This window comes from Balaenoptera physalus (assembly GCF_965194825.1).
Source record: "Balaenoptera physalus genome assembly, chromosome: 15".
NCBI classification, from domain to species: domain Eukaryota; kingdom Metazoa; phylum Chordata; class Mammalia; order Artiodactyla; family Balaenopteridae; genus Balaenoptera; species Balaenoptera physalus.
In genome coordinates this window covers 17,356,134-17,378,498 of record NC_138894.1, presented here as the reverse complement: position 1 = coordinate 17,378,498, position 22,365 = coordinate 17,356,134, and the positions used below count along the sequence as shown (strand labels likewise).

Below are 22,365 nucleotides of genomic sequence, written 5' to 3'. Positions count from 1 at the left end.
CATCAAAACAGTATCTGTATTTCATTGAAAGACCATTTTAATATGTAGATATATAGAGCTAACTTCCCAACACAGGTATTTCCTTATCAGGAACAATAGTAGTGGAGTGAATCACAATTTTTACAAATCTTCTAATCTAATCTTGTACATTTTCTTAAATATTATAATTACCTATTTACTCTTATAATCAGGTAATCAAGAAAAGTAAGCATTTAAAAGCCAAATACACATTTTTTTTAAAAAATAGGCTTGGATTGACTGTTACTACTTGCATTCTTCTTCTTCAAAGAATGCAGTTGGATGCTGTCTGCTTTTCTGTGAACTAACAATGGTATTTTATTTAATAATAGTGGAGGAATACATAAAACTACCGTTGCTACAGGCAACCATATAGCTACTGCTCAACTGCATTTAGCTAGAGAGATTATAGCAGACCAGGATTTGGTACTTTTACCATTTGTGCTTTTCATTACTTTTGACTCAGAACACTTTCTTTTTTATAAATCACTTTTTTACTATCTTTAGTATTTGGCTATCTTTGCACATTTTTAATAATAGTTATTTTGAGCATATTGTTTAAAATCAGATAGTAATACTTTTGATTTTAAGGGTGATACGGCCATTGGTTTCCCAGTAGATTTTTGAGTTGATAGCACAGAAGGAAATGATAGGAGACACGTTGGGGATTCCAGATTGTTCTAGGATAATTCAATTTATGTGTGTGTCATGATATTTTAAAAGATATTTCTATAAGAGATCAGTTCCTTAAGGTGATATGAAAACCAGGAGGGGAATCATTTAAAATATTATGAAAATGAGGTAGTAAAAGCTTTTCCAAGAAGGTGTCGTGCCTGGTATTTCAGAGTATATTGTTATCCTGGGTAGGGTTTTCATTGCTCTGTGCTTCCCTCTGTGTTGAAGTGAACTCCTGTAGGGAAAGGTGAGTAGGCAGTTTTCAGAATGGGAAGAACACCCAATATGAAGAGGAGCGCTGGGTAAGAGAGCAGCAGGTGTAGAGACATTCATTTTGAGTTCTTTTTTCATTTGGCCACTGGTTTGGTGTCTTCTTTGTCCTGTGAAATACTGGCTTGTCTAGTTCAGTATCTGGACAGCTAATTTCAAGTCAATGCATAGAAGTGGGGCCTCTTCTTGCAGGGCTTGCAGAAAGATTTGTAGGGAGGGGGGTATAAATTAAAGATGGGACCTCTCTGGCAACTACTGGAAAATTATAAGGTAGCTCAGAAGTCCTTTAAACACTTTTCAGCCTTGTCTCTTCTCCTGGTACCCCTTTTTTCCCCATCGTGCCCCTCAGGTTAAAAAAAGAAAAACTGGTTAAGAAAATTATTTGAAGACGCCAGTCTCGGTCTTCATAGCTGAGGTTATTTTCTTCTAGGAAATCCTACCAAACTCAGCCTCACTTGACAAACTTGTAATGCTCTTGAGAAGAGGAGCTTACAAAGCTTCTGTCATTGCCAGACACTAAACTCATTATAAACAACATAAACCCACTAACTTACGTAGAGTCATTTCTGACTTTTCACTAAAACTGTTGCTGGCTTTGAGCTCTGCCTCCCTGTGCTTGTCCCCCTGCAGCTCGCAGGTGCTTACTGACGCACTGTGCAACAAGAGGTGCCCGTTTCCTTGTCTTTCTCTAGGTCTACCGGGGAAATATATAGCTTACCCCAGGATAGGTGGAAACAGTAAAGCTCACATTGGGGTTTTTCTTCTAAGTACTCATGGATGTGAGTGCTCATATTCAGAGTGAACTGTGAACAGGATAAAGAAATGCGAGCGCCCTGACCCCTTTGGAGTTATTTTTCATTGTGGCTAAATTATGTTTTTTCAAGTGTTATGAATTCCCAGGACATCAGTATACACATGTAATTTAAATCTATGTCCAAGAAACATGTTTAAAACCAAAACTTTAATTATTTAGTACTTTTAAATCATATATAAAAATGTAAGGAAAACTGAAATTTTTGTATTTAACAAAAACTCCCTAACATTCTAAATGCTGCTCTTTGGAAGCAGGTGACAGTTCCAACCTAAGCATTAAAATGGGGAGAATGGAACTGAGGAGAAAAATAAATTCAATATGAAGTGGCTTATACTTAATTATAAGTTAATTTGAGTGTTCCACTGCAACAGCAGAAAATTAGATTATAATCGAGTTGAACGTTGTGATCACTCGGGTCTTGAAAGAACCTATATCTGTATTGACAAAACGGATGGCTAAGGTGCATGTAGCTACAATTTAGATGGTTCTAGAGAAGGCCCAAAATGAGTTTGTTGACCATGTAGCATAGATTTTCCACTAGTGCTTTTTGTATGTCCTCAAAGCAAAACTTCACTCTTGTCTTATTTTCATTATATCTGCAGATTTTATAAGATAAACTACTTTTAATTACGCGAGAGATCCAAAAACCTGGAGTTATCAGTTAGCCTTAGCAGTTGTTAATTCAGTAGAATGTCAACTCTCTTTTTAGTGTGAGGATTAAAATATAATGCATGTGAGGGGTTTTGTATGTCATGGCTTTAAATTATAATAGCTCCTTTGGGTCACCACTTTTCAGTAAAAGAAACTTTGTTAAAAACACCCCCATTGAATTGCAGGTGATCAGAAAATCTGCCTTACAGAACAAGCCCATGGTATTTCTAGAGCTGAATTTAAGAGTTCCTCAAAAGGAGAGACACAAATTGTGCCCCAGACATGAATTGTACCTAAGTATTTACTCAGTAAATACTTAATGAATTAGTTAATCCATAGTAACAAAATTATACAGTATGGCAAATTTAACCAGTCAGAACTTTAACTTTACCAGCTTACCTGGACTTCACAGCATAAGTCCTTTAACTTACAGAAATTAGGACACAGTTGTAAAGAGCCGCACAAGAGAAGGTATGCTTATCGCACTTCCAGAAGTTGCCCTTATCTTAAACGACACTCACAAGGCTTTACTTAAATGTTTTTATTTGAATTTACTACATAGTCTACATAAATATCGTTAAAAAGGAAGACCCCAACTTTAAAAAGAGGCTATTTTTGTAAATGTCCTTTGGACACCTGGTTTGGAACTCAGAGCACAGTAAGCACATAGGTTGGCAGAACACATCATGTAGTGAACTTTGATCTCAAAGCTAGCTTGGGAAAACCTAGGTAACCTTATACTAGAAAATTAGTATAGTATTAAACAACACAGGAAAATTATTTGTCTTGAAATTATGTTCTTTCTTGTGTTATTATTGGGGAAAAACAGCACATTCACATAAGGGTGAAGAAATAAGCAGAGCTTTTCTGAAGACAGTAGAGCTATGGCAGTGGGCAGGTTCTTCACTGCATTTTAATTTTGCTTCAGAACTTATAACTCCTCAGATACAAGGCTGTTACTTTTAATCTTTTCAACCATGATTAACTTCATAACTTGACTCACAGCTGTAATAAAGGAATGAGGAATGGAAAAGGGGGAAGGAGTTTTGAAGTAATGACCGGACAAAAAGCAGCGAAACAGAGGAGGATGGGGGCTGCAGAAGGGCTAGTGTGAGAGAGAAAGTGTGGGTGCCTGAGCGGAAATTAACTGAGTTGTTAGCTGCGATGGAGGAAATGGGTCAGGGTGGGGCACAACATTTACTTTGCCCTCAGACGGATGATGTCAGAAGAAAGGCTGTTCTGGGTCATGCCTGGGTCAGTTATTAAGGTCAGCTTAGGGAAACATTTGCTGGTCTTTCTCAAGACTTCATGTATTCCTAACTTCTCAATGTGTCTCTCCAACTATTAACCAAGAGCGTTACATCTAATATGTGAAGTGTGAAGTAGTGCTTTCCGAAGTCATCAGATTCTTGGAGTAAAGCACGATGGCTGTCAGCATAATAAATTTAAAACATGGCCTCTACCCACACAGACTTTATAGCATGTCTAAAAACCAAACTAGCTCTTCTGACACAATTGGAGAAAAATGCAAAAAGGAGTCAGGGCTTTGTGACTTGAGGTAGGCCTTGAAAAGATGGGTGTTACTTCAAAAAGTGGACAGAATGGAAGGAATGGTATTACTCAAGGGAAGAGACATGAACCAAGATGCAGTGTTAGAAAGAACACAGGAGGTGGAGAGGATGGTAAGGCATTGATTGTTGTGTGAAGTAGTGGGAAATAAAACTGAATCAGCCAAATGAGGCCAGATAGTAGAGAACCTGTAAAACCAGAATATTTGTCCACTTGGTTTGGTGGACAGTAAAGAGAAGTGTTTGCCCCTGTACAGAGGAGTGACATTTTCTCCATCGTCGTGACACCTAGGCTCTCATTTGGGAAGGGAAGGATGGTAGGGTTTGAGTGATTCTGTGGTTCTTTTGAAACAAGATGAACTTAATCATAATGATTATGTGGATGAACATGGATCAAAAAAGGGTAGAAATTACAAAGAAGCTTTTGCTGCCTGTTATAAGACCATGATCATCAGAGAAATGATGCCTCAGACATTTGGTATCACCAGAAAGTAACAATAGAAGATGATGTAAGGAAATCACAGCTTTTGAACATGTATTCTCAAAAGGAAAATGTTTCTCATGGGTATAAAATTAGATCAAAGAAATAAATGAGTTTATCAAGCTTGTGATCCAGAAACCTAGTCAAGAAATGCCGATTGCCAAGGCAGTTACTTCACTTAAGGTGTTTGCTGTTGAGAAGAAGCATGGTGTCCCAGAATCTGAGTTCAAGGGCAGTTTCAAGTGGTCTAAGAAGATGTTGCCTCGAAGTGGATCATCCTCATGGTGAAGAACCTCCCTAGCTCCCCAGCAGCTGCTGAATGAACTTGGTGAAAGACCAGTCTCTCCATAATGCTGCAGTCTAGCGTCAGTGAAGGCCAGGTTATGTGCTGGATCAGATAGGCAGCTTTTTAAATGCGTTTTTCTGTAGCAGTGAACAAAATGGGCAAGAAGTGTATTATGAAGCCTATCCAAAAAAAGGAGGGAGAGAGAGAGAGGAAAAGAACTCACCACATCATAGGAACTTAAATCCTCCTCTCTTGTTTTAAAGCACTGTACAGTAGCCAGACAGAATGCCACCTGGTGAGGGTTTTCAGGTTCAAGAAAGAAGCTGGGGGAAATCCGAACTTGCTTTAGACTGGTTGATAATTGTATGGGGCGCTTGCTTTTAGATGGCTCACTGGCCATCATGCACTGGGAACATGTGGAAAAATGGAAACTCCATTATGTTTTTGGCATGGGGTCTCACCTCAGTACATGGGGAACGGCTTCCAGAGGTGCTGCAGGTAAAAAGCAGGACTGATGGTGACGCTCAGTGGCAGGATGACGCAGAAGGGGAAGACTCAAGCAATAGCAAAGATTGCTAAGACTGAGAATAGCAAGGACATTTGTGAATAAGCATGTGGGGGAGGGGTAGCTAATGACAACATTTGGTGTTTCATACAACAGGGTATTATTTTTCAGTACCTTTGTATATTCAAGCAATTTTTACCAAATTTTCTAATTATAAAGTAACTGGGAACCTTGTCAAAATACAGAGTCTCAAACCTAGAATCACTTTCTAGGCAGGAGTCTAGGAAACTATTTTTTTATATATATATTTTTTATCTTTTATTTTTTTATACAGCAGGTTCTTATTAGTTATCCGTTTTATACATATTAGTGTATACATGTCAATCCCAATCTCCCAGTTCATCCCACCACCACCACCACCACCGCCCCCGCTTTCCCTCCTTGGTGTCCATACATTTGTAGGAAACTATATTTTTAACAAGTGCTCCAGATGAATTATATCCTTAGCACGTTTAGGAAGCACTGACTTAAGCCAATTCAGTAAGCCTTAACGTTGACAAATTGTTGTAATTTTTAAAATTTTTTATTTTATTGAAATATAGTTGATTTACAGTGTTGTGTTGTCATAATTTTAAGCTAATGTGTTAGCTTAAAATTAATGGAATTTTCTTGTTCAGGTGATAGATATTTCTATATCATGTGGCAGTAGAAGTATGATAAATATTAATGTTGACAGGTTCATAATTTTAGGGTTAATAGCTTATCCTTTGTGTGGAATTTGCCTGTCCTGTAAAAGGTATTAGGTATCATCTCGTGGAAGTAAAGACACACTCAGAGCTAAGCTGCATTTGTGCTCCTGGGTGCAGGATGGCGTCTGTCTCTATTCCCACCTCTTCTCTGTTTCTCCTGCCCCACTTTGCTCTTCTTTTTCTCCCTTCCTCTTGTTCCCTCCGTTATCTCTCAGAAAGTACAACCTTGATTTACCAAAGTTTTTATCCTAAAACATGAGTTAGCTTGCTAAGTATAAAATGTAAAAACTTGTAAGGTGACCGGGCCTCCAGTTCCATCAGCACTTAGATTTCCCTTCCAGGTCTTCATCTGAATTAGCTTCATGTGGCCCCAAGTGTCACAGCATCTTCCACTTGGTTCTCATCTAGCCTCTTGAGTTTTCTGTGCCAGCTGCCAAACTAGGTGCTCCTCCTACCCCAGTAATTCCTTATCCTTGGTAACTCTTTATCCCTAGTTACTAGAGAAGTGTGTTTGCTTTTGTGTTATTTCTCTCTAAGTGAAGCAGTCTGAATACCTTCATCCTGCCTTATCCCTACAGTGAAATATAAAAGATTTTGAGTTACAGAACTGAAATTAATACACAATATTGAAGGATCTTGATTTTCCTTCTATTTTACATCCCTAACTCAAAGGTGCTTTTCTAGTTTGTAGGAGATTATCAGTCTTATTAGGACATTCTTAGTATGTTTGGTATCTGTACTTTCCCATTCTGTCTTCCTTCCAGGAATGCATGTTCTCAAGGAGACTTGCCTCATCTAAGTTCATTGACATGCCTCCTCACAGTACTGCAACTTCTGTAGCTGTCTTTGTGCAGTTCAAGTTATAAATAGATTTTATCCAAAGGCCAATCCAAAAGGAAATATCTTAGAAGGAAAATGCCTTTTCCTTTTGGTGGTTATTTTCTCTTTGGATAAAAATCTCATACATGCAACTGGAGGTTGTTTCTGCTTCTCCAAACATTGTCGGTCTTTTTGCTTTTAGCAAATCTGGTCACAGTTCCCATACAAGAAAGAAATCACACTGTCCTGCATTTCTCAAAGAGTTTACAATCTAGCTAGACAAGACAGAAACATGTGAAAAGTAAAATAAGTATATCAGACTCTACCCCACAGTGTCACAGCACAGGAGTGGTACAGACAGTAAAACCCAAATTCCTGGTAAGGAGAGAGTTGATAATCTGTAAACTTGTAAACAGATCCAATTGCTTTTCTCTCTGGCACCAAAAAAAGAAAAAAAAAACACGTTTCTGGCATCTCCTGAAGAAACACAGGCATAGCTATCTAATTCTTCCTCTCATTTGCCTCACAAGTATATCCCATCGTGACCTCCCTAACTCTTTTGCACACTGTCTTGCTTAAATGTTATTTTTCCTGAGCAACTTTAGGTTTTCTTGAGGATATTTCTCAGAGTCCTGAGGCAGATAATCAGGACAGCTGACTGTTTGCACATGAAGAGGAACTGGGATCACATCAGAGTCTGGGAACTTCTGCTTTCTAGTCATTCGAGATAGGGATTTGTGTTTGCTTAGGCTCTAGGAATCAGAGTGGTTTGTTTTCCCCTCCGTATCCCAGTGTTGTCCTTCCAGGTCTCGCCTTTTCCCTGCCGCCTCATCTCCAGTGCCGCTCTCCTCTCCCACTCTGCTGTGAGCTGGCAGTAAGGTCAACCAGATGCCCAGTTTTGCTCCAGGTGAAAGAATTCAGGCACAGGACACAGGTATTGGCAAGATGGATCCTGCCCTCAGTTCTCCTGTCCCAGGAGGGGCGCAAGCTGAAGCCTTTCGTTGTCCAGGCCCTGCGGCTTCCTTTGGTTGTGCTCCTTGGCATCAGACCTTTCTTCTTGGTTCTGTTCTTTAAGGTTGAAGTTCTTCATACTTCAAGGCTTGGCTACCACTCTTAGGCCATCATCTGTCCAGTTGGATTTCTGGAAGAGTAAGGGGCTTTCCCCTGAAAGCTGTGCATTCTTCCTGTCCTTCCCTCTCCTGCCTCCTATTTCACCACTTCTGTTGAAACTGCTGTTTCAGAAACCACATTCCCAACCTGTCAAGCCTCCTCTGCCTGTGGACACGTTATTTCATTTCTTCTTTCTCCTTCTATCCCTTGCCCTCAGGCCCACAGCAAAGTTGTCTTCTACTCCTTGACCGTGCTCTGATCCCAAGCTTTTGTCCTACCTCCCATCCTTCTGGGAAATAAAGTTCTAAAAATGGTCTCCCATACCCACTCGCCACCTTGGAAGTCCCATTCATGAATCGATAGAGCATATTTGCATATTATCGGTAGTCATTGTCTCTGTCTTACCATACCACATTCAAAGTATTTAAGTTCGTGCAGTTGTGTTTTTAGTAAGAGCTTTGCTGTCTTGTTTGGCTGTTGGCCCTCAAGTCTAGCTTACTTTAGGGAAGCTTATGTCTCAGCCTTTACCAATCAAGACAGGACTTAGTCATGAATGTGCACTAAATAGCACACTAAAAAACTATTTTTATGGAAACTGTGTTACTAGACCATGCAGATGAATCGGCCAGGCTGTTGGAAGTCGTTGCCAGAGCTCAGGTTCGACCTGTGTGTTTAGAATTGTCTGTCTGAGCCTGACAGACGTCTGCTTCGGTGGAGTCACAGCACTGATGCCTGCGGTTCGTGTTCAGCCTCCGCAGCTGTTCACTAGTTCAGGATCTGCTTTGTTTTTGCCTGGTTAAAACCTGGTCAAGGTAAAATGTACAGTAAAGTATTCATCCGGAAAGATGTCTGATCAGTGTTCATCTATAAGTAAACCTGCTTTCTTTACTTTCATTTCAGATTTGTCCGATCTGTGCGGCATTGCCTGGAGGCGATCCTAATCATGTCACGGATGACTTTGCAGCTCATCTTACACTTGAACACAGAGCCCCTAGAGATTTAATATCCTTTCGAGAGGCAACAAGGGGAAAAGTTGTTTGTAACATTTATCATTTCGATGATTTTTAAGGACAACATCCCCAAAGAGGAAAACTAACCTCCAGACTATCTTAGTTGATTTAACCTTTTCCTAAGAGTTACTCAGTGTTGAGGTGCAGTTTCTTATTTCTCTTTTTCTGTGCTATAACTGTTACATTAATCATGCTCGGTAAGTGAAAGTTCCCTTGCCCGTCATCTTTAGTTCGTTAACCATCAGATTTTTGTTAAGACAATTTGACCAGGTTATAAGTCTTCAGGAGGGTGTTTTCATACAAAAGAGGAAAATGCTAATCCAAATTAAAATCTAGTTCGTTAACTATATGGAGGGTGGATTTGCTTGCCACCCCTGATCTCTGTCGCCTCACCCTGTTACAGGCTGGATGGTGAGCAGGTGTGCGTCGTGGGGCTTCCTTCCCTTTCGGAGTTTCCTTCTCCAGAGAGAGCCATTTCCTGCCCAGTCTCTGAGTAGGATAGCATAAGGTCAGGTCCAGCTCTAAATTCCTTTCCCACTTTCATTTCTGCTTCCCCTCCCAAACCAATCTCATGACAGTTCCTGGCAGTATTCCCTAATAACCTCCAAGAGATTACTGGCCCCCCAGAGTAAATTAATTTTGTAGACTCGGTGCTTCTGGTTTCAAGTTCTGAATTGTTTTTCTGAAACTATCACCTATTAACGTAGGGTTCTGTTCTCCTGTAAAGGTTTTAGTGTTCATTGCAGTTTGAAGCAATTCAGGAGCTAATCACAATCTTTCTCCCTGCCAGACTTCATTCTGATTCCTTTGCTTGCCTTCTGGCAATCATAATTCAAGCTTAGACTTATTTGAGGAAGAAACTGGTGTGGTGGTTTTCTTGTCCTACAGCTCCCATCCCTTGCTCACAATTCCTGATTTTCTAATTAGAAATATGGCCCTTTAGAGTTAGGGGAAGATAAGTGGAAACTAATGGGAAGATAAAGATATGAACCCATCCTGAGAAGTTAGAACATCAGCCTGGACTGAGCCAGTCTTTGACAAGTACTGAAAGAACAGAGGAACCCACTCTTCCTCTCTCCTAAATGCAGGGGACACTAAAAGCAAAACGAAGAAAGCAGTGCTTGTTTTTGTTTTTGTTTTTGTTTTTTCCAAGAGAATATGAAAATCCAAATAGGCCAAGAATACTTTAGCCTTAGAGTCACTTCTCATTTTGTATAAAAGAATCCTATAACAATACCCAGAGTTATGCTTGATCCATGCGTCACTCCATCTTCATGGAGAAGCTAGGCAAATAACTTTTTCAGCAACTTCAAGGGCCTCTAGTGAAATTAGTATCCATTCAGTAGAATGTCCCATGTCATCTACATGCATTTTTGTAAGATTTTTATGAGTCTTTCATTACCAAGAAAAGATTAGCTTATGCAAAATATAAGAATAAAAGAAGTCATGTGTTGCATTTTAGATTACTAACAAGTATTATCATTAAGTTCTAGAAAGCAAAATGTTGGCATAGCAGTTTTCCTGGAAATATAACTGATTTTTCAGGTACTTCAAGTGCTACTGTGTGGTAATTTTGTTTGACATGAGGGAGTGACTTGTTTCTAAGCCTCTTAAGCACCCAAACTTTTTTTTTTTTTTTAAACTACTTTGATGGAACTCTTCCTAAAGTGCACTTTTTACACTTTTTAAAAACAAAGTGTGATGATCACAGCATCACTTTCTGCAGAACCCAAGCCATTGTCATGAATACCACCATGAAACGGTGTGCATTACGGTGGCGCCTGAGGGCTTCCTGGAGCCACCCAACCTGTCCCCACATGACTCCTGAACCATCAGCTGACAAAACTGGGAAGTCAACACAAAAATTAATCTGCATTATATAGCTGTCTGTTGGCTGCTTTGTTTCTTTTGTTGTTGTTGTTGTTAATTTTTGTTAGAGTATGGTTGATTTACAGTGTTGTGTTAGTTTCTGCTGGACAGCAAAGTGAATCAGTTACACATATACATATATCCCCTCTTTTTTAGATTCTTTTCCCATATGTTGGCTGGTTTGAAAGAAGATCTCCCCTGCTACAATACCTAGCTCACCCAGTCTCCTTGCACACTCACACTCACCTGTGTGGAGGAAATACAGCGTTGTCTTCATGAGTTTTGGCAGCTCTTTGCTCCTCAGGACCTTCTTCAGTGTAACTCACACGCAGGTGTATAAGGTGGTCGAGGCTGCTGGAACTTTGACTTCTTGATAAATGTGCTGTTACTCTCTCTGTGTCCACTTGTACAAGAAATTCAAATCTGGTTTTCTGCTTAGCAGCAGCATTGGAAGAAAAAAAAAAACTTGCCAGATTAAAACTAATAGCCAGAAGGAGTCTTTTACTCCTGAATTTAAATTATTTATACTGTTCGTTTCTCATTACAGATGGTCATTGAGATTTGATTAGCCTGTATATTAGCACAGTTCTCACCAGACATAAAAAATTGCTGGTTATTATTTGTGGTTACTTCGGTATGAACATATATGGAATTCAGTACTGAGTTGAGGGTAAGAGAATGTCTCACCCTGGGTGTCTGACCAGGCAATGCCTCTCACCTCGTTTGGCAGTGTTAGGAAGGAACTTCTTCCCACCTGGAGAAACTTTTTTTTCTCTTTGAAAACACACACACATACATAATATACACACACAGTATACACATACTCACATTTTGCTTTATATTTGGGTGTCTTTTTTTAGAGTTAATAGCCCTCATAGATATAGTTGTACCATTTGTATTCTAAATGAAATGTGCTATTTTAAAATGCTTATAATTTGGGAAATCTGCATGTCTATCTTGCAAGGACTTGAGTGATTTTTTTTTTCTTTCTATGAAATACTTGAGTTTTTTCCTTAACTTTGGAGTTATGATGAATCGAGTGGTGTTCGACATGTACGTAGAATGTTTCACCCTGGCCGGGGATTGGGAGGTCCTCGTGCACGTAGATCAAACATGCACTTTACTAGCAGTTCTACTGGTGGACTTTCTTCTTCTCAGAGTTCATATTCTCCAAGCAATAGGGAAGCCATGGATCCTATAGCTGGTAAGTTAGTTTCACGTTAATAAAGGAAATGGCTGGGGATGGTGGGGCTCCCTTTAAAAATTTTTGGTAGGATTTGTATTCTTAGTCTCTTATCACACGCCACATGTTCCTTGACAAAATTCCTCTAAATTTTATAAGTATAAAATATGTTTAAAGTAGACCACATAAAGTAGTTCATATTATTTTGGCATTTCTTTAAGTACTTAGAGGTATAAGAGAATAAGGAACAGTCAATGTTCTATTTATGGCCTCCAGTGAAACCCAAGAAAATCATAGAAGATTTCAGAGTTGAAAGACCTGCAGAATTCCATGGTTCAGCCTCCACAAGCTCACAGATAAGAAAGCTAATTGACAGGACTAAAGAATTAAGCTCTTCTCATGGAAGAAAGTCAAGTAGGAGTGTCTTGTCCTTGCCTTGATTTGAGAACTATATTACTGTGGAACATTCGTGTTTTAATAGCTTGGGAAAATCTTACTTTAAAAACCATTTGGGGCTTCCCTGGTGGCGCAGGGGGACACAGGTTTGAGCCCTGGTCCAGGAAGATCCCACGTGCCACGGAGCAACTAAGCCCGTGCGCCACAACTACTGACCCGCGAGCCACAACTACTGAAGCCTGCGTGCCTAGAGCCCATGCTCCACAACAAGAGAAGCCACCGCAATGAGAAGCCCACGCACCGCAGTGAAGAGTAGCCCCAGCTTGATGCAACTAGAGAAAGCCCGCGCACAGCAACGAACACCCAGTGCAGCCAAAAATAATAAATAGATAGATAGATAGTTAGAAAAAAAATTATTAAAAAAACAACAACAACATTTGAACATGTAGTTCATAGCCAAGTCACTGGTCTCATGCACAGCCAACCTGGGAAGCCAGCAGCAAAGCACAAGGTTTGACAGTCAAAATGTCAGAAGTCACTGTAGCCTGAGACCCTGAAAGATTCAGTAAGCACTGGCAGGCAGTAAGAGTCCAGGGAGCCTGTACAGGTCCGAAATGTGTACATACAGCGGAACGCGTACCTGAAATGCTACTGCGTATAAATCTGCCATCGAAAGTAGCAACAGTGTTACTCATAAAATCTTCCTTAAAATGTGAGATATTCAGTGTAAAATCTTTTTTTTTTTAACTTTTTTAAAAAATAGATTTATTTTATTTATTTATTTTTGGCTGCGTTGGGTCTTTGTTGCTGTGCACGGGCTTTCTCTAGTTGCGGCGAGCAGGGGCTACTCTTCGTTGAGGTGCTTCTCACCTCAAGGCTTCCCCTTGCAGTGGCTTCTCTTGTTGTCGAGCACAGGCTCTAGGTGCGCAGGCTTCAGTAGTTGTGTCACGTTGGCTTCAGTAGTTGTGGCTCGTGGGCTCTAGAGCACAGGCTCAGTAGTTGTGGTGAACGGGCTTAGTTGCTCCGCGGCATGTGGGATCTTCCCGGACCAGGGCTCGAACCCGTGTCCCCGGCATTGGCAGGCGGATTCTTAACCACTGCGCCACCAGGGAAACCAGTGTAAAATTTTAATTCCAAACGTGCTTTGGGCATTTGGATGTGGAGTAAACCCCAAAAAACTGAGTTTTGGGAATTTTAAAAAATACTTCTTCATCCAAAAGGAATATTTACCTGCTGTCTTTGGTAACAGGCTCTAAAAGTTAATGTGATTGCTGGGGGCAAAATTCAAAATTGAGACACTTTCTCCATTCAGTTTTTTTCTGTCAGTGAAAATTAGTTTATGTTAGTGATGGACTATATGAAAGAATGGTGTTAAGAGCCCCTGGGATAAAACAACAGTGAGCAGTAAGGCAGAAATGTGCCCTGGAAATGAATTTTAATGGTGAAGAGCTTTGCCAGCCTAGGAATGTTGAAAGGGCAATCATCAAATCCATGTAAGCCAGGTAGACCCTCCACATGGGAGAAGGCAACTACTGCACCTCACTTAGATGAGAAGGCAGGGACAGAGAGCCACCTGGCTCCTGATGAGCACAGCCTTGTTCAAACAAGAGAGTCTAAATAGGCTGTACAGTCGGGAGCTAATCAGCTTCACTGGGCATCACCGGTGGTCCTCACTGCAGTGGTGCTCTGGGGCTCTCAAACAGCAGTACCAGAAGGTTCCAGAGAAAGAAGGCAGAGGCAAGTGTACAACCGTCACAGTTAGAAATGATGCAGGTCTCTTGGATTTAATGCTGAGGGTCATTCAATCATTAAATAAATGTTTGAGTGCCTGCTATGTGTCAGGTGCTGTTCTAAGAACCAGGAATATTGTAAACAGTGGACTTGATCCCTGCTTTCATGGAGCTCATGTTGAGAGGGTTTATGTTATGACTGGACCAGTAGATGAGCCACCTTAGCCTACTAAAATACTAAGAGAAAGTATAACTAAATCAGCCCATTATGCAAACAACTTAAAAAACAATTTGCTATGTTTTGCTTAAAAATAATTGTATGTGAGCTAATATTCATATGTATTTGCATTGCTCATACACAACACATACACAACACCTTTTGCCTCTAGGAGGCATCCTAAAAGGTATTAAGCTCCAAGCTGAAACTGTATGTTGCCACAGGTTACCTTCCTGTTGACGGTCATTTTTAATGTTCCTCTGGTAAAAGAATGATCTATAGCGTTTTGTTTTCCTCATATTGAAGTAGACATTAATGTCTTCATTTCCATTGGCAGAGCTTTTATCCCAGTTGTCAGGAGTGAGACGTTCTGCAGGAGGACAGCTTAATTCCTCTGGCCCTTCCGCTTCTCAGTTACAACAACTGCAGATGCAGCTGCAGCTAGAACGGCAGCACGCCCAGGCAGCACGGCAACAACTGGAGACTGCACGCAACGCAACCCGGCGTACTAACACAAGCAGTGTCACCACTACAATCACACAATCCACAGCAACAACCAACACAGCTAACACAGAAAGCAGTCAGCAAACTCTCCAGAATTCCCAGTTTCTTTTAACAAGGTAGTTCATTTATTAATGTAACTTTGAGAAGTAGTATTTTATTAGCACCGCGCAGCCTGAGATGACCTTTTCTCTTTTGTGCTTATATGTGTTCTTAAAGACTCGGCCTTTGATCAAACCATTAAAACTCACAGATCTCTAATCAAAACTGTATATTCAGTATTTCCTTAAAAATATGAAAAATAATAGTTTATTTTAGATAAACTAGGAATGCTGATGGTCTTGTTCTAACAGTGTGTCATCATCTGATATGAATTTCTTTTCCCATATTGCCCATAAAATGTAAACATCGTATCATTACATATATGGGACATACTAGGTACATTTATTGTCATAATTAACATTGCTGTCTTTTTATTGCCAGTTTCAGTCTGCTGTGAAATATCCAAAAGTACAAGAGAAGATTTTATAATGTGGTGGTTTTCTCCTGAGAATTTCTAAAGAAATGGAATTTAAATTTGTATGGTTAGCGAACACAAAATAACTACTTTAAAAAAATGGTTCACCACAGTGTAAAAAATACTTAGTATACACAGTAAATGGCTCTGCTGGATGGAGTAGAATTCTTATTTGCTTCTGAAAACTACCATTAGCAACCAAATATGTTCCTCTGCTGAGACCTCATAGGCATTTTATGTGACTTTTAAAAATAAAAGAATTTTAGAAAGAGCAGTAATGAGTAGACGTAGGCTCAACAGATAATGAACCTGGACTAATTTGGACTTTTAATGGAATAGAGAGGAATATAAAGTTAAAAACTGTGAAACGAAGAAGAAAATTAGTGTAATATATCAGTTATCTCCAAAAAGTAATGTGTGTGACAACTAGATGTTAGAAGAAAACACTATTTCTATGTATATTTCTTTTATCTCATGCTTTTAAACATCTCTGTTAGTACAGTGGCACATGTGTATAGTTGTAAATAACATATTGTTGATGCAGAATAAAAAATGTTTGCAGATCTCTGCAAATAGGACCCCTGTCAAGAGCCCCAGCTTTTACTAGTTTGGACCTTAGGCAAGTCACTTCACTTCTCCAAACCTCAGTTTTATAATATTCCATGAGTTTTGCCGCATTAGAATGAGAATTGTTTTGAGGATGAAATGGAGTACAGGTATGTGTATGGTCTGGCTCAGTATCTGGCATATAATAAAAGCCCAATTAATGGTACTTATTATCATTTGGTATGGTTCTAAGGAGGAAGTTTCAAGTGGGAAATTTACCTTTGGATTATCTCTGCAAAGTGAGTAACTGTGCCTGATTGATTATTACCAGAAAATGTGGCTTCAACGTAAAGAAAGCACAGAGCCACAGATCTAGGTACCTACCTCAGAAAGGAGCCCTACCAGTGTGTGTGTCTGCTGAGGGTTCGCTGGCCTGGGGGTGGAATGAATGTCTTGCCCCACTGCCCCTTGGAAAACACATCTTCCCACCTTTGCTCCACTCTGGTTTTGTTTTTGTTTTTTGAGCTCCAGACTCAGTGAGCTTGACCTGGGACTTTTCTCTATGTAGTTATTCTATACCAGACAGCCAGCAACCAGGGCACAGTATGGGTGGCCTCTGAGTGCTTTCCTTGGATTCTGGTTGTAGCTTCTGGAAGACCCCCTTTCTGTCATCTGATACTGTATGTTGCATAGTACCTTGCAATTTGTAGACCACTTTCTACATCTTTCATTGTGTCATTAGATCCTGACTCATATGGTTTACCTAAGGCAATATTTCCCCAAAAATATTCCCTGGAACTTTATATATTCTAAGAAATATAAATAGTTATTTATGTTCAAGTTTTTTTTCCTGATGAATAAGTTTGGGCAAAACTAAGTAACAAATAGTTTATTTACTCTTGGGGGTCTCAGAACTTCAAATACATTAACGTGTGTACTGAGAATCTTCAAGGCTAGGAGAGGGTCTGCAATGTTTCCAAGGGGAAATCCTTGTCCCTGGCCACACAGCTGTCATGTGATATGCGTAGGGCTCCAGCCTCGTCTTTGGTCTCTTTGACCAGGGGCAATTCCTGTTCCTGTTGCCTTGGAACTGATGGTGGGACACAGTTTCTTTGGGATCCAAAAATGGTTGACCTTTTAGAAAGCAATTGTGAAAGTGTCTATGTCAGATTCCAGTCTCTTGGTAACGGATCCAACTAGTTTTGCTAACTCCAGTTTGAAGCTCCTTACAAGCTTTGCAGTTACTTCTAGATCCCAAATGAAGTTGGGCCATCAAGACATCTAGTCCTAGTACCGATTTTATCTACCGCCCTCAGGAATGAAACATTTTCTCAGTTATTTCCTAAAAATCAAAACAGTAATACTAGAATTACATGCTTTCCAAAGGTTTGGGGGCCTCAGCCTGTATGTTTCTAGTTTGCCTGCTTGCTATGTAGGTAGTCTTCTATGCATCCTTTCTCTTTCTAATAGGTTTGACTTTAGTTTGTTTTTCTTTTTAAGGCCTTTTCCAAAACTAAGGATGTGGAATGTGTTTCATTTCTTAGCACTTTCAAAGTTTTTGACTGATAATACATAGCCTATTGCTCCATCTCCTGTTTCATTAGATACTCTCTTATATTCTTAATTTGGTTTTAATCATAAATGTCATCAGTCATTTCCTTTCAGTGTGGATTTAATGGCTTTTATGTAGTTAACCTTCCAGATGTTCTTTCAGTTCTTAAATTTAGATCTTTTGTTTTCTAAGCCATGGATCTAATCATTGAGTGGTTTTGAAATTTGATGGCTGTGAGATTTTTGAGCAAGTCACTTAACCTCTTCAGCTTCTTCTGCCTACAAGTTGATAATAATGAGACCTAACTCGTAGGAGTTAAAAGAGATAATCCATACAAAAAGCACTTAAAACAGAGCCCATGGTGAGTGCCCAGTATGCCTCCTCCATTGCTACTTTGGGATGCCCCCATGCCTTCCAGCATAGGTGGGACAGCAGAGAACAGGTGCGGGGTGTAGACGAGCATGGGCTCCAAGTGCACCTGGCTTCTCCGGGAGGAGCACCTGTCACGCATGCCCACTGAACCTCCTTTCATTGTCACCATCTTCTCCCTGTTTGTTACTTTTCCTGACCCCAGTGCTCCAACCAGTTTCCCTTTCTTTCTTTGCCACTAAAAATGTAGAGAAATAAAATTAGCACTGAAACTAAGCAGAATTTTGCATAAGTCGCTTAACAGGTTAGTAATAAAAATTCAGCTCTTAACATCCGTCCAGTCTCTGTGCAAACGAACCAGGTTTCCCAACATGACACAGGCCTCATAAGTGCCTGTTATCAGATGAGCATACTGGGCCGTTCAACCTTGGGTCAGACCTGTTACACAGTCCTTGGTAGAAGTGTAGGTGCGCACATGCTCGTGCGTGCGTGTGTGTGTTTGCCCTCTCAGTCTTCTGGACATATCTTCATTTCAGGAAAGAATTAGATGGAAATAATAGAGAAAAGCCAAGAGAACTTTTAGGATTTTTTTCGGTTGACTATTCTAATCACTACAGATTTTGTTTTTGTGACCAATGTTGCTACTTTTCCTCTTTTTACTCCCCACTGGTAAAATTTTGGTTAGGGAAATCACTACTTCCCCAAGTATCTAATCTGTTAGAAATTTTGTTTTCCTTAGGAAATTTTTCACCACAGTTTTCTCTAAAGGGAGTATGAGAAGTGTAAATGTATTTTTTCCTCATTGAATCTAATTAAAGCATAGACTTGCACCTCGGGGTAACAGTATTGCTACAAGTGTGGGGAATTCATCTCAACATAATTAAGGAGGTAAATTAGAGCAAGATGTTCCATTAATATGTCTCAGATTCTGAGTTTTGCCGCCTGTGAAGCTTGCCCAGAGTAGGACATTGTAGAAATTGACCCCGACATTGTTCACTGACTTTTTACCAATAAGATCTTTTCTCTTTAATTTACGCAGGTTGAACGATCCTAAAATGTCTGAAACAGAGCGCCAGGCCATGGAAAGCGAGCGCGCAGACCGCAGCCTGTTTGTCCAAGAGCTCCTTCTATCCACTTTAGTTCGTGAAGAGAGCTCGTCCTCAGACGAGGATGAACGGGGGGAGATGGCAGATTTTGGTGCTATGGGCTGTGTAGATATTATGCCTTTAGATGTTGCTTTAGAAAACCTAAATTTAAAAGAGAGTAATAAAGGAAATGAGCCTCCACCACCTCCTCTTTGATGACATCCCAATTCGCAGACAATGTCCTCTGTGCTGTATTTGCCAATGAAAGTGGACAACAGCTATCCTGGGTTTGTTTGGTGATTGTAATTTCAGGTCTGTCACTCTTGTTACATTGTGTACATTCAAAAGGAAGAGAGAAAATATATATGATAATCATTTCCACTTAACTAATTTTTACTTCTAGCAGGTAAATGTAGGTAGCAGTGCAGGGGTGGTCTCTGCTTCCTGTACCTTGACATGCAAAAGGCTCTCCTAATACTCCACATTCAAACTGAAGAGGAAAATTGAAATCTCTAATGAAGCTGCTGTGTGTATTTATGAATATTAATGAATAAAAACTGCTTGGATGGTTTACCTTAACTACTGCATGAGGTTTTTTGCAGCGTGCATGAGTTTTAGTGACCTTGTTATTTAAAAAACTTAAATACAAGGAGTAAAACTTAAACAAAAATAAAAGCCCAAAGCTTTCCCAAACATTATTCAATGGTTACGCAGCAAAAGAGTTACTTGACAAAGTAGCTTTTGAATAATGTCTGCCTGAATCACCTTTCTTTGTGTGCCTCTACGCACAAGCCAGCTCTGCAGTGGAACCTGGGGTCGTAGCCGGTGTCGCGCTCCGCCCTGTGTGACTGTCCTGTCGCCTTGTTAGTCATCTTACCGTGTGGAGCTCAGCCTGTCTAACTCGTCCATAGAAGACACACCAGTACAGCTACTGTGGGAATCTGCTGCAGGCGTCTGTGTGCCCTGAAAACAAATCCTGTTCTACTTGTTTAAAGTTTTTACTTTTTGTGGTTGTTTAAAATTTTTTTCAATTGTTAAATATGTTTTATTCAGGTGTAGATGAATTTCATTTATTCACTGTTCAACAAAGTTAACCTGAATTATGTTGTCTTTGTTTTTGAAAATCTCACATTCTCAATCATACTTTGCGTTATTTATGTATTTGCTTCATAGTTTGCTGAGACAGATCAGTATCAGGGGAGCTTTGAGGATTTGCCTTCCCAGACTTTGTCAATATATTACAACCAAATTCTTTATGCTAACTTTAGCACCTTTTATTTATTGGGTTTTTTTCAGCATAAAAAGTAAAGCCTTTTAATTGAATCATGCCACCTATATGCCTATATTATTAATCCTATGTGTAAAAAAAAAAAAAATGTACAGCTCTTTTGGGTTTGTTTTGGGGTTTGGAGGGGCCGGGATATTTTTTATTTTCTGTTTCAGTTTTTGTGCATAGACTTTTCACAATAGCTCCAAGGCAGGGACAGTGGGTTTGGGGTTGGGGGGCAGTTTTTGGAATGTAAATTTAGGACTTTTAAAAAAGGTGCGCACAGCTTCTGATAAATTTATAACTAGACTTAACCTAATCATGTCTTGTTCCAGTGCTCTCTCTCCTCTGAGCCCTTTCCTCCGTCTCCCCTCTTCCGCTGTAGTCCTTTCCTTCCCCGTCTGTGTTTCTCTGTTTCTTCAACACAAGCATACAGACTCAAGCACCCTCCGGTGTTCTCCCGAGAACTGTGAAGTCCATGCTCATCCAGATGTAACCAAAACAGAGGTCACCCCACATTTCTAAAAAACTGTTGCTTCTCCTTCTCTGAAACTGCAAACTCCCAACAATTTCCAAGTATCCTAGCTTTGTTTTCTTTAGTTTCTGTGATGGAAAATGTTTTAAAGGAAAATTTTACACCAGGCTTCTGGTTGTGCTAGAAGTCCAGTCAAGTAGGATTTTTTTTTTTTCAATTGGTTGTTGAGACGTTTCAAAAACCAGTTTTCAAGCTGTGGTCTTTTCACACACATCTTCTGCACATACGTCACACATTTCAATAAAGCATTTTCAAGACTGTTGACCACTTGGATTTCTTTGGTGTTGGTGAATTAGCCTAACCATTATTCAGAGATTGTATATCTCTAATCCAGTGTTTTGGTTTGTTTGTGGTTTTTTTGTTTGTTTGTTTCATGCTAGACTTGAAGGTCCTGATTTTGTGTGAATGCATTACTTTGGATGTGAGAAATAGAAATTGCCAATTATGTGCTCTCCCTTTACTGCACAAATTCTGGGAAAATGTAAGATCCTTCCTTTTTTAACATGGTTTGAGGGGACAGCTGTAAGTCCAGTCAAGGGCAGTTTAATTTAGATGATCAATTTGACACTTCAGAAGACCTAAAGGTTTATAAGATTCCATCTCAGAATACTGTATATTAATTATTTTTTACCAGATATTTTACAAATACCTCACCTCATCCTGTATGTAATCAATAATAATGTATTAGGGTAGAAAGACACAGATTATCAATATAAAAAATGTATTTAAGCCCTTCAAATTCTTGTGTCCTTTTTCTTTAGTTTCTGAATTAACATCATATTATTGGGATTATTGAATAAAAATAATTGCAAAGACTGTGATGTAGAGGAGAGAAAATCACTATACCATTGTTTATTTTGGCTACAGCTTCACATTTCTAAGGACCAGACCCTGAGTTTTGAGAGGTTTTTGTTTTGTTGAGTTTTGAGTGTCTAGGGTGTAAGTTTGTAAGTGTTCTGCAGTGCTTGTCTTTACTTACTGTGTGGAAATAATTTTAATCTGCTCAAGGTGTTCTGGAAGAAGTTTAACGTCATGACTCACAGAAAAACCACCCCCCACCCCACCCAAAAAAAAAAAAAGCTAGTGAAGAGGAAGACCTACAGGGAATGTTTGAAACTGTGTTTGTTTCTATTTCTGTATAATTTATGGACTAGAATATGCTGTGTTTTAAGAATCCCAAAGTATCAGTAATTCCTGCTAAACTGTAACTGTAGGGGTTTGTGGGCTTCCCACTCCTGGATAGTTAATCATGGAGAACAATGGAATTTTGGAATTTGAAATAGTAGAACCTACCGCATGACTTTCTCAGATTGTTTTTCATTCATTTAGTTTTCTAAAATACTTCTGCTCTTTTGAACAAATAGAAATGCCTGTGCTTTTATGGCCATTGTCGTAAGATACAATTTCTATGATTGGCTACAGTGAAATACTTGGATTTGTGTTTAGATTGTATTGGTCTTTTGTTTGTTTTCTTTTTTAACCCACAGAGTTGGAGCCTAGGTTTGTTAGGCAGTAGATTATTTCATTTATAATTAGACTCGGGCAATAGAAGAGAAGGTCCCTCTCCCTATGACCCACAAAGAAATGTAGTTTAGGATAGCGGATTATGTCATTAGAATTAACAGAAGCAACACAAAAATCC

General features: G+C 39.6%; 1 protein-coding gene across 1 annotated transcript in view; it reads left to right on the top strand.

The window, feature by feature from the left end:
• KCMF1 (potassium channel modulatory factor 1) overlaps positions 1-20,985 on the top strand; it is a gene marked incomplete at its 5' end in the record, with an annotated part of 74,406 nt that extends 53,421 nt beyond the window's left edge. The window contains 4 exon segments of the mRNA XM_082426214.1: positions 8,847-8,950; positions 11,851-12,029; positions 14,689-14,971; positions 18,876-20,985. Of these exon segments, the coding sequence (XP_082282340.1) occupies positions 8,847-8,950; positions 11,851-12,029; positions 14,689-14,971; positions 18,876-19,137 (828 nt within the window). The 3' untranslated portion in view covers positions 19,138-20,985.
• Between the last annotated feature and the right edge of the window lie 1,380 nt (positions 20,986-22,365).